This window comes from Rattus rattus, chromosome 8 (genome assembly GCF_011064425.1).
Source record: "Rattus rattus isolate New Zealand chromosome 8, Rrattus_CSIRO_v1, whole genome shotgun sequence".
In the NCBI taxonomy this organism is placed as follows: Eukaryota; Metazoa; Chordata; class Mammalia; order Rodentia; family Muridae; genus Rattus; species Rattus rattus.
This window is the reverse complement of record NC_046161.1, coordinates 31,178,652-31,191,446: the sequence shown is the minus strand read 5'-3', so window position 1 is coordinate 31,191,446 and position 12,795 is coordinate 31,178,652. Positions and strand designations below refer to the sequence as shown.

General features: G+C 41.9%; 1 protein-coding gene across 1 annotated transcript; it reads left to right on the top strand.

Annotated features, from left to right (window-relative positions):
• Positions 1 to 291: 291 nt before the first annotated feature.
• Positions 292 to 2,402, top strand: Pate3 (prostate and testis expressed 3). The gene is made up of 3 exons (XM_032911060.1): positions 292 to 340; positions 1,730 to 1,852; positions 2,278 to 2,402. The coding sequence occupies exons 1-3, from the start codon at positions 292 to 294 to the stop codon at positions 2,400 to 2,402; spliced, it is 297 nt and encodes a 98-aa protein (XP_032766951.1).
• The last annotated feature ends 10,393 nt before the right edge of the window (positions 2,403 to 12,795 follow it).

Genomic DNA, 12,795 nt, shown 5'->3' with positions numbered 1-12,795 from the left:
AAAAAAACTCTGCGTTTTAGGTCTTTTCACCCTAAAACAGTCTAGTCAACTTTAGGCTCCAGATCTCAAGACTATGGAGACCACAGCCAATGAACTCAACCTCTCAAGCTAAGCCTTGTGAGACTGACTCCCCTTAGGCATGAATAATCATCAACTTTTGCTGGAGGAGAAAGCTTGTCCCTGGAGCCCAGCAGACTGGGTCTTTGTTAGCTTTCCTGTGGAAGGATTAGCTGTCAGACCTGTGCTTGCAGCCCTTCCTAGCTTTGCTCCACACAATACATCTGGGTCCAAATGAACAGGCACTTCTTGCTGCTCGTCTCCCTCTTCTGCCTCATTGTGGGTGAGTTCCAGAGGCTCCTCCCTGAGGAGTGAGCTTCAGTGTCAGGAACAAGAGAACTGGAGGGGAATCTTCCCATGCAGAGCCATGTCCATGTGTACTGAGCTTTGACCACATTTGGGAGGGGATGAGGGGAGATGGCCTTCAAGATGTTCTCTGTGCCTTGTTTCAACTTCTTTGTCTTTTCTAGCACTCCACCACATCCCTCTAAGTGCATAGGCCTTTATTTTGTTACCCTTTCTGCCACTGCCAAACCTCATAATATAAATGCCTAGAAAGATTTACCTTAAGATACTTATTCTGTTCACAAATCTAAGTTGCTGAAAGAGCTGGTTATTGGGTAATTTTGTAATGTGTTTTAGTCCTAGACTTTGGATTCTGATAGCCATTTCAAGGACCTTGTTACAAGTTGTTTAGGGAAGAAATTATGTACTCCCTGGAAACTAGTCCCATCACTTTTCTAAATACTCTTAATTTGTCAAATAGAGACAAAACCTTCTTCAAGATTTATAAGATCAGATTATACTGTATTAAATCAAATACAATTCAAAACAACATAACACCAATCAGATGGTCAATAAATGATACATCTTAATCTTAGCACCACAGAGAGATTTTTTTCGTGTGTGTGTGTGTGTGTGTGTGTTTGTGTGTGTGTGTGTGTGTGTGTGTGTGTGTACATTGTACATGTCATATCACACATGTAACCAGAGGACCACTTTTAGAAATAATTTCTCTCCTTCCCCCATGGGGGTCTTGGCTCAGGTCAGTAAGTCTTGAGAGCAAGCAAATTTAGCTAAGCTAAGTGACCTGTCTCTGGAAAGAGATTGTTTGTTTTCTTTTGTTTTGAACCTATATTTCAATTGTTCACTCTTCCATAACCTCCTGAAGGTATTACTCATTGACCAGTTTTTAAGTTGGATAAATAAACTATGTAGAGGTCAATTCTTTACACAAAGTACGGGCTAGAGAGATAGCTCAGTTGATAAAGTACTTGCTGCCCAAGTGTGAGGACCCAAGTTTGATCCCCAGAACTCATCTAAACAAACCTAGATGTTGAGGTATGTGCTTATAACTCCCAGTGCTAGGAAGGCAGAGACAGGCAGATCCTTGGAGCTCGCTGGTCAGACAACTCAGCAAAATTGGTGAGCCCAAATCAGTGAAAGAAAGTTATCTGGAGTGTGAAGACTAAAATTGAGTCCAGAATTCTTACTTGCTCAATGGCCTTTCATTTTCCATCACTAAAGGCAAAGGAGTAGATGAAAGGTTCAATTGTCAGCTAGCTCTTTATCTGCCTACCCACCCTTGGAAGATCCCTTCACCCAGCTTTGCTATCTGTCTACAAATTCCAAATCCATGTCCTCAAGCGAAGCTGTGTGCTCTCTCACACAGAAGCAACAACACTGAAGTGTACAACATGCCACCTCCGCACGCAGTCAGACCATTGCAGAAGAGGCTTTGGTGTTTGCCTTGCTCAGAAGCACGAAACATGCATGAGCTTGAGGATCTACTCCAGTAAGTGTCAGGGCTGGGTGCAGTCATGTGAAGCATGGGCAACTTCTTAAAAAGGGTTATGGCAGAATTGCATCTCTGACCCAGGCCATACTGCACTGAGCATGGAGGGCACAGTCCTATGAGATAGGCAGAAGAGACATGGCAGGATGAGAACAGCCAAACAGATTTTTACTTTGATGATACCAAAGCACTGTTTTTCTCACTTTCTAGCAGGAGAAGGAATAAAGCACACGTATAGATTTGAGCTGTCAGAGGCCACCCAGAAGCTAACAAGTGAACCCTATAACTTTCCAGCAATTTCTTCATGGGTGCTCTTGGGAAGGAGAAGCTGGGAGGCCATCCATAAACCTGCCTGGTTAAGGCAATGAGTGTTCTGCCTTGGATACTGAGATCACTGCCTTACGACTGCTTCTTTCTTATTGTAGATGGCTCTCTCCAGACCTCATACATGGTGTGTCAGAGATTCTGCAAGAATTTGGTATACAACTTCAACAATCGAACTTATATTCATAAATGTTGCAACTATGATTTTTGTAACTTCAGACTCTAAGATACTCTCCACAACCTCATTCTAGAAGGTCCCACATGTTTTTCTTCTTTTACACTCTGTTTATCCTGCCTTTCCACCCTGTATACATCGAGGATGCTCCTGCTCTATCCCCATCATTCCTTCTGATTCCTTTAACTTGGATCTCAAGTTGAGCAAGCGATGATGGTTTTGAACAATAGATTTCTCCTACTACTAGAATTGGCATCTAAAAGACCTGTTCCAAGAAACTCTGACCAGTAAGTAAGATGTGAATTGGAATGACTCTCACACTCTTCTTTAGCTTAGTTAGTTAAGGTGGACCAGAAAGAGTTCAGTGGAAAATTCACAAATATTTTTAACTGAACCATGAACCATCACAGGGTTAAGCAGAAATAGAACAAAATGGAGATGAACCCTGAAGGTTTTGCTCTGTGAATGCAAAGTTGTTTCCTTTGGTGCCCATTTCAGACTCAGTCATTCTGATTTTCTTGGCAATTAAAGTACATTCTCACACACGTTCACAAGACATAGTAAGCACAAGTCTCCTGGCCTCTGTGACAGTCCCAGATCAAATAAGGCCATGAGTATTTTTCTACAGACATAGTCAATAGCATGTTTTATCACACTTAGTTTCTTTATTTACCTAACCTTTCTCCCTCCCTTCATCCTTTGCCAAACACCTATTCACCTTCCATTGCTACATGCAATGCACTCTCCCAATAAAAGTGGACAGTCCTTAAATCTTTTCCCAGTATGTCCCATGACTCCTCGGCTGGATAACCCAGAGCAGACAGCCTTTAACACTTCCTCTTTTGTGGTATAAATCGGCCATACTCAGAGACAGCTTTATCCTCCCCGGGGTATCTCCCATGAGCCTTAGGAAAACATATAGAGCACATATGGACCTAGTACTTCTATAAATAATAAACTCACTCCATATAATGTGTGTACAAATGTGTCTTTCTCACTGGACCCACATAGGCAAATCATGCTCTAAACAGGAACTCAGAATGCAGTGGGCAGAAGTATTCAACTGCTGTTTCCTATAGTTGGCATAGTAATGATCTCTGCTATTCTTCACAAGTGAGAATCCTAGTTGGGGATCATCTGTACATTATACCTCTCCCTCTGCCATCCAGCAGGACTGTGACCTCTAAGGACCTTACAACTACAGGTATTTCTCTAGATTTCCAGACTAAATGTCAGTGATCATGTACTTAGTAACTCACAGGAGTCACAGGAATACTTGGTCACTACAATTTTACTAGTTCCTATTCAGCCAAAGTCTGGCTGTGCATTGCAAGCCCTTTCTTCCCTCCAGTGAGAAAGTCTTAGGGTTGTTGTCAAGAGGAAAGGTTGCTGTTGTTCTTTGTTCACACAAGCCTGTTCATATAAGAAGGGCTTATCTTTTCCAGAGTGCTTGGAATTTACAAGTGTTCAATATCACTTAAAAATATTTTATTTTACAGTTTGGATTAAGAGTCCTGCTATGAAGATCTTAATACACACTTCCCTAACCTTCATAGTAAAAGAGAGTTGCTCATGACTTTCAGTACTGAAAGAATCAAGCTGTCCTGGAAACCGAAAATTGGGTGTCAACTTCTAGCCTTAAGCTGCCAAGACACATTAGGAGCCAATAACTGGGAGAAAAGAAGCTGACAGCTCTTGCAGAAGAACACAGACAGCATACTGGGTGTGCTGCACACACTTGCTAGACCATGGCTGTACCTACAGCAGGTCTCAAGTTAAGGGACAGGCTGTGCATGCATTTACACAGGGACAAAGCAGAGACCTGGCTGGAGCTACCACTGAAGTAAAGTTTCCTGTCCATAAGCCCCCATCCCGTCCCTCCTCCACCTTCTTCTTTTTTTTTTTTTTTTTATTAACTTGAGTATTTCTTATATACATTTCGAGTGTTATTCCCTTTCCCGGTTTCCAGGCAAACATCCCCTTCCTCCCCCCTTCCTTATGGGTGTTCCCCCCCACCCTCCCCCCCATTGCCGCCCTCCCCGACAGTCTAGTTCACTGGGGTTCAGTCTAGTAGGACCCAGGGCTTCCCCTTCCACTGGTGCTCTTTACTAGGATATTCATTGCTACCTATGAGGTCAGAGTCCAGGGTCAGTCCATGTATAGTCTTTAGGTAGTGGCTTAGTCCCTGGAAGCTCTGGTTGCTTGGCATTGTTGTACATATGGGGTCTCAAGCCCTTCAAGCTCTTCCAGTTCATTCTCTGATTCCTTCAACGGGGTCCCGCTTCTCAGTTCAGTGGTTTGCTGCTGGCATTCGCCTGTATTTGCTGTATTCTGGCTGTGTCTCTCAGGATCGATCTACATCCGCTCCTGTCGGTCTGCACTTCTTTGCTTCATCCATCTTGTCTAATTGGGTGGCTCTATATGTATGGGCCACATGTGGGGCAGGCTCTGAATGGGTGTTCCTTCAGTCTCTGTTTTAATCTTTGCCTCTCTCTTCCCTGCCAAGGGTATTCTTGTTCCCCTTTTAAAGAAGGAGTGAAGCCTTCACATTTTGATCATCCGTCTTGAGTTTCATTTGTTCTAGGCATCTAGGGTAATTCAAGCATTTGGGCTAATAGCCACTTATCAGTGAGTGCATACCATGTATGTCTTTCTGTGATTGGGTTAGCTCACTCAGGATGATATTTTCCAGTTCCAACCATTTGCCTACAATTTCATAAACTCGTTGTTTTTGATAGCTGAGTAATATTCCATTGTGTAGATGTACCACATTTTCTGTATCCATTCCTCTGTTGAAGGGCATCTGGGTACTTTCCAGCTTCTGGCTATTATAAATAAGGCTGCGATGAACATAGTGGAGCACGTGTCTTTTTTATATGTTGGGGCATCTTTTGGGTATATGCCCAAGAGAGGTATAGCTGGATCCTCAGGCAGTTCAATGTCCAATTTTCTGAGAAACCTCCAGACTGATTTCCAGAATGGTTGTACCAGTCTGCAACCCCACCAACAATGGAGGAGTGTTCCTCTTTCTCCGCATCCTCGCCAGCATTTGCTGTCACCTGAGTTTTTGATCTTAGCCATTCTCACTGGTGTGAGGTGAAATCTCAGGGTTGTTTTGATTTGCATTTCCCTGATGACTAAAGATGTTGAACATTTCTTTAGGTGTTTCTCAGCCATTCGGCATTCCTCAGCTGTGAATTCTTTGTTTAGCTCTGAACCCCATTTTTTAATAGGGTTATTTGTCTCCCTGCGGTCTAACTTTTTGAGTTCCTTGTATATTTTGGATATAAGGACTCTATCTGTTGTAGGATTGGTAAAGATCTTTTCCCAATCTGTTGGTTGCCGCTTTGTCCTGACCACAGTGTCCTTTTTGCCTTACAGAAGCTTTGTAGTTTTATGAGATCCCATTTGTCGATTCTTGATCTTAGAGCATAAGCCATTGGTGTTTTGTTCAGGAAATTTTTTCCAGTGCCCATGTGTTCCAGATGCTTCCCTAGTTTTTTCTTCTATTAGTTTGAGTGTGTCTGGTTTGATGTGGAGGTCCTTGATCCACTTTGGACTTAAGCTTTGTACAGGGTGATAAGCATGGATCGATCTGCATTCTTCTACATGTTGACCTCCAGTTGAACCAGCACCATTTGCTGAAAATGCTACCTTTTTTCCATTGGATGGTTTGGGCTCCTTTGTCAAAAATCAAGTGACCATAGGTGTGTGGGTTCATTTCTGGGTCTTCAATTCTATTCCATTGGTCTATCTGTCTGTCTCTGTACCAATACCATGCAGTTTTTATCACTATTGCTCTGTAATACTGCTTGAGTTCAGGGATAGCGATTCCCCCTGAAGTCCTTTTATTGTTGAGGATAGTTTTAGCTATCCTGGGTTTTTTGTTATTCCAGATGAATTTGCAAATTGTTCTGTCTAACTCTTTGAAGAATTGGATTGGTATTTTGATGGGGATTGCATTGAATCTGTAGATCACTTTTGGTAAAATGGCCATTTTACTATATTAATCCTGCCAATCCATGAGCATGGGAGATCTTTCCATCTTCTGAGGTCTTCTTCAATTTCTTTCTTCAGAGTCTTGAAGTTCTTATTGTACAGATCTTTTACTTGCTTGGTTAAAGTCACAATTTAGGTACTTTATATTATTTGGGTCTATTATGAAGGGTGTGTTTCCCTAATTTCTTTCTCGGCTTGTTTCTCTTTTGTGTAGAGGAAGGCTACTGATTTATTTGAGTTAATTTTATACCCAGCCACTTGGCTGAAGTTGTTTATCAGCTTTAGTAGTTCTCTAGTGGAACTTTTGGGATCACTTAAATATACTATCATATCATCTGCAAATAGTGATATTTTTGACTTTTCTTTTCCGATCTGTATCCCCTTGACCTCCTTTTGTTGTCTGATTGCTCTGGCTAGAACTTCAAGAACTATATTGAATAAGTAGGGAGAGAGTGGGCAGCCTTGTCTAGTCCCTGATTTTAGTGGGATTGCTTCAAGTTTCTCTCCATTTAGTTTAATGTTAGCCACTGGTTTGCTGTATATGGCTTTTACTATGTTTAGGTATGGGCCTTGGATTCCTATTCTTTCCAGGACTTTTATCATGAAGGGGTGTTGAATTTTGTCAAATGCTTTCTCAGCATCTAATGAAATGATCATGTGGTTTTGTTCTTTCAGTTTGTTTATATAATGGATCACGTTGATGGTTTTCCAGATATTAAACCATCCCTGCATGCCTGGGATGAAGCCTACTTGATCATGGTGGATGATTGTTTTGATGTGCTCTTGGATTCGGTTTGCCAGAATTTTGTTGAGTATTTTTTAAGGCATGTTCATAAGGGAAATTGGTCTGAAGTTCTCTTTTTCTTTGTTGGGTCTTTGTGTGGTTTAGGTATAAGAGTAATTGTGGCTTCATAGAAGGAGTTCGTAGTGCTCCATCTGTTTCAATTTTGTGAATAGTTTGAATAATATTGGTATGAGGTCTTCTATGAAGGTCTGATAGATTCTGCACTAAACCCGTCTGGACCTGGGCTCTTTTTGGTTGGGAGACCTTTAATGACTGCTTCTATTTCCTTAGGAGTTATGGGGTTGTTTAACTGGTTTATCTGTTCCTGATTTAACTTCGGTACCTGGTATCTGTCTAGGAAATTGTCCATTTCCTGCAGATTTTCAAGTTTTGTTGAGTATAAGCTTTTATAGTAAGATCTGATGATTTTTTGAATTTCCTCTGAATCTGTAGTTATGTCTTCCTTTTCATTTCTGATTCTGTTAATTTGGACACACTCTTTGTGTGTCCTCTCGTCAGTCTGGCTAAGGGTTTACATATCTTGTTGATTTTCTCAAAGAACCAACTTTTGGTTCTGTTGATTCTTTCTATGGTCCTTTTTGTTTCTACTTGGTTGATTTCAGCTCTGAGTTTGATTATTTCCTGCCTTCTACTCCTCCTGGGTGTATTTGCTTCTTTTTGTTCTAGAGCTTTTAGGTGTGCTGTCAAGCTGCTGACATATGCTCTTTCCTGTTTCTTTTTTCGCAGGCACTCAGCGCTATGAGTTTTCCTCTTAGCACAGCTTTCATCGTGTCCCATAAGTTTGGGTATGTTGTACCTTCATTTTCATTAAATTCTAAAAAAGTTTTTAATTTCTTTCTTTATTTCTTCCTTGACCAGGTTATCATTGAGTAGAGCATTGTTCAATTTCCACGTATATGTGGGCATTCTTCCCTTATTGTTATTGAAGACCAGCTTTAGGCGTGGTGGTCCCGATAGCACGCATGGGATTATTTCTATCTTTCTGTACCTGTTGAGGCCCGTTTTTTTGACCAATTATATGGTCAATTTTGGAGAAAGTACCATGAGGAGCTGAGAAGAAGGTATATCCTTTTTGCATTAGGGTAGAACGTTCTATAAATATCCGTTAAGTCCATTTGGCTCATGACTTCTCTTAGTCTGTCTACGTCTCTGTTTAATTTCTGTTTCCATGATCTGTCCATTGATGAGAGTGGGGTGTTGAAGTCTCCTACTATTATTGTGTGAGGTGCAATATGTGTTTTGAGCTTTAGTAAGGTTTCTTTTACGTATGTAGGTGCCCTTGTATTTGGGGCATAGATATTTAGGATTGAGAGTTCATCTTGGTGGATTTTTCCTTTGATAAATATAAAGTGTCCTTCCTTATCTTTTTTGATGACTTTTAGTTGAAAATTGACTTTGTTTGATATTAGAATGGCTACTCCAGCTTGCTTCTTCCGACCATTTGCCTGGAAAGTTGTTTTCCAGCCTTTCACTCTGAGGTAGTGTCTGTCTTTGTCTCTGAGGTGTGTTTCCTGTAGGCAGCAGAATGCAGGGTCCTCGTTGTGTATCCAGTTTGTTAATCTATGTCTTTTTATTGGGGAGTTGAGGCCATTGATGTTGAGAGATATTAAGGAATAGTGATTATTGCTTCCTGTTATATTCATACTTGGATGTGTTATGTTTGTGTGCTTTTCTTCTCTTTGTTTTGTTGCCAAGACGATTAGTTTCTTGCCTCTTCTTGGGTATAGCTTGCCTCCTTATGTTGGGCTTTACCATTTATTATCCTTTGTAGCGCTGGATTTGTAGAAAGATATTGTGTAAATTTGGTTTTGTCATGGAATATCTTGGTTTCTCCATCTATATTAATTGAGAGTTTTTAGGATACAGTAGCCTGGGCTGGCATTGTGTTCTCTTTAGGGTCTGTATGACATCAGTCCAGGATCTTCTGGCCTTCATAGTTTCTGGCTAAAAGTCTGGTGTATGATTCTGATAGGTCTGCCTTTATATGTTACTTGACCTTTTTCCCTTTACTGCTTTTAATATTCTTTTTTTATTTTGTATGTTTGGTGTTTTGACTATTATGTGGACGGGAGGTGTTTCTTTTCTGGTCCAATCTATTTGGAGTTCTGTAGGCTTCTTGTATGCCTATGGGTATCTCTTTTTTAGGTTAGGAAGTTTTCTTCTGATTTTGTTGAAGATATTTACTGGTCCTTTGAGCTGGAGTCTTCACTCTCTTCTATACCTATTATCCTTAGGTTTGATCTTCTCATTGAGTCCTGATTTCCTGTATGTTTTGGACCAGTAGCTTTTTCCGCTTTTACATTATCTTTGACAGTTGAGTCAATGATTTCTATGGAATCTTCTGCTCCTGAGATTCTCTCTTCCATCTCTTGTATTCTGTTGGTGAAGCTTGTATCTACAGCTCCTTGTCTCTTCTTTTTGGTTTTCTATATCCAGGGTTGTTTCCATGTGTTCTTTCTTGATTGCTTCTATTTCCATTTTTAATTCCTTCAACTGTTTGATTGTGTTTTCCCTGGAATTCTTTCAGGATTTTTTTGACTCCTCCTTATGGCTTCTACTTGTTTATTTATGTTTTCCTGGAATTCTTTTAGGGATTTTTGTGACTCCTCTCTATGGGCTTCTACTTGTTTATTTATATTTTCCTGGAATTCTTTTAGGAATTTTTGTGATTCCTCTCTGTAGGCTTCTACTTGTTTATTTATGTTTTCCTGTGTTTCTCTAAGGGAGTTCTTCATGTCTTTCTTGAAGTCCTCCAACATCATGATCAAATATGATTTTGAAACTAGATCTTGCTTTTCTGGTGTGTTTGGATATTCCGTGTTTGCTTTGGTGGGAGAATTGGGCTCCGATGATGCCATGTAGTCTTGGTTTCTGTTGCTTGGGTTCCTGCGCTTGCCTCTCGCCATCAAATTATCTCTAGTGTTACTTTGTTCTGCTATTTCTGACAGTGGCTAAACTGTCCTATAGGCCTGTGTGTCAGGAGTGCTGTAGACCTGTTTTCCTCTCTTTCAGTCAGTTATGGGGACAGAGTGTTCTGCTTTCGGGCGTGTAGTTTTTCCTTTCTACAGGTCTTCAGCTGTTCCTGTGGACCTGTGCCTTGAGTTCACCAGGCAGGTCACTTGCAGCAGAAAAGTTGGTCTTACCTGTGGTCCCGAGGCTCAAGTTCGCTCGGGGGGTGCTGCCCACGGGCTCTCCGCGGTGGCAGCAACCAGGAAGATCTGCGCCGCCTCTTCCGGGAGCCTCAGTGCACCAGGGTTTCAGATGGATTCTGGTGCTTTCCTCTGGAATCAGTAATGTGTGCAGAGAGCAGTCTCTTCTGGTTTCGCAGGCGTGTCTGCCTCTCTGAAGGTTTAGCTCTCCCTCCCACGGGATTTGGGTGCAGAGAACTGTTTATCCGGTCTGTTTCCTTCAGGTTCAAGCGGTGTCAAAGGCAGGGTCCTGCTGCTCCTGGGCCCTCCCACAGGAACCCAGAGGCCTTGTACAGTTTCCTCTTGGGTCAGGGATGTGGGCAGGGGTGGGCAGTGTTGGTGGTCTCTTCCGCTCTGCAGCCTCAGGAGTGCCCACCTGACCAGGCGGTAAGGTATCTCTCCCCCTCCCCCTTCTTCTATGAGGGTGTTCTCCCCTCCCCAACCACACCCCCTTCCCACCCTGACATTCCCCTACACTGGGGGGGGGTCCAGCCTTGGAAGGACCAAGGGCTTCTCCTCCCATTGGTGCCCAACAAGGCCATCCTCTGCTACGTATGCAGCTGGAGCCATGGGTCAGTCCATGTGTAAACACAATGACTTTTAACTACCTGCTGGTACCATACTTCTGTATAAACCTTGGTTCTTTAAGATAAAGAACCACTTTGTGGTTTTTGAGTATAAACTGAGAATGTGGGAACACAAACTGAATTGGATATTAAGGCCTTTCAGGAACTACCTGGTTCCAGTCCACTGGTGGCATCTCCTCTCTTCTATGCTCACTGATGTCAGAAACTTATTGTATAAACATTCTCATACCACAGTTTCATCATGTGTGTAAAATGAGGAACTGGAATTAGAAGCCATGGAGTTTCACATGGTTTACACATGAGAAATAGAAGTCAGTTAAAATTCACCAAAATACGAAGGCAAAGGGAGACTCTGATCCATGTCCTTTTAATAATCAGCCAGATGCCATGTGAGAAAAGTGTGGAGTGTAAATTTGGCTCTAGGTAGGGATTCTGAGTCACCTCTTTTCACAGGTCATCTCTACCACAGTTCTGGCATAGTACCTTCAGCTACTGGCCTAACAGAGGATTTGAGGAAACCCAATACATCAACAATTAACTTTCTCAGAAAGATTTTTCTGCAGGTTTCTTCCATGACCCTCTTTGACCTTTCATGACCCAGTCTTTGCCTGGACTGGGAAAGCAAGACCTTAGGGTGCCAACATGAGAGGCTTTGCACTGAATCTACTCTCACAGGCTATCCTAACACATGTCGTTCTAAGCACTCCACCTGGTGGTAGCCGCCATACTTGGAGGGCTCATGAGAAGTTCTGCTGTGGCCACTGTAGTTACAGCAAGTGTTGCTCACATTCTTCCCACAGAAGTATGGACAGTTAGGCTAGGAAAGAGGAACTGAAAGAAATCTACAGTATGAGTTCTGACTACGTCTCCTATCCAAGAAAAAAAAATATATATATATACATATACAATATTCATAAGAATAACCATGTGGACTTTCTATTTCCACAGACTTCTAGCATGGGATCCTGGGAAAAAGAAAAGCCACTGCCACAAAGCATCATTTTATAAGATCCATGACATTGTTCCTTGAAAAAGAGGCCCTAGGGTTATGCCAACCTTGATCTCCTATGCCAAAGCACAAGGAAACAAGAGATGTGAGATAATAGACCGCTTGGTATTTGAGATTCTCAGGAACCATTTAGAACCCCTACCAAGGGTAGGGTTCAGAGCTGAGAAAGGACAAAGTAGTGCACACCTTTAAACCCAACACTTAGGAGGCAGAGGCAGGTAGATCCCTGTGGGTTCAAAACCAGCCTTGTCTACATAGAGAATGCCAGGACAACCAGGGGTGCAGAATGAGACTCTATCTTAAAAAAAAGACAAAAAATCATGACTGGGATGCTTTAGTGTGAGGCCTATTTTAAAGGTTATCTCTCCAGGGATGACAGCAGACCAAGGCCTGTGAGTAACCTTCTGGTATAGGAAGGGAAAGAACCTGGTAGTGGAACATAACTGTTCAAGATTTTTGGAAAATGTTAACTTCCCTCATGACTTGAATTTGGTTTGCATGTTGGAATGGGCAGGGAATCAAGAACAATTTCTTCAAGGAAGTCTTTGAAGTCTGGGCTGAAGTTCAGAATGGGCTGAGTTTTCTCAGATAGTTTAACAAACAATCAGCTTTAAAAAACAGATAAACATAACTATCAGCCATGAAGATAAACCTGGGACTGTACCTCCATAGCCCAGAATAATCAAAGACACACAGTTGGAAAGCTGTGACCATCAGGGACCTCCACAGATGTATTTGAAACCTTGCTCCCTTTCTTTGTCTACAGGCCTTCTGTCTCCTGGGGATTTTCTGAGTCTCTGAGAGTCTTGCTCTTAGAGCAAATTCTAAATCTCAAGCACTTTTCTACTAGAATATC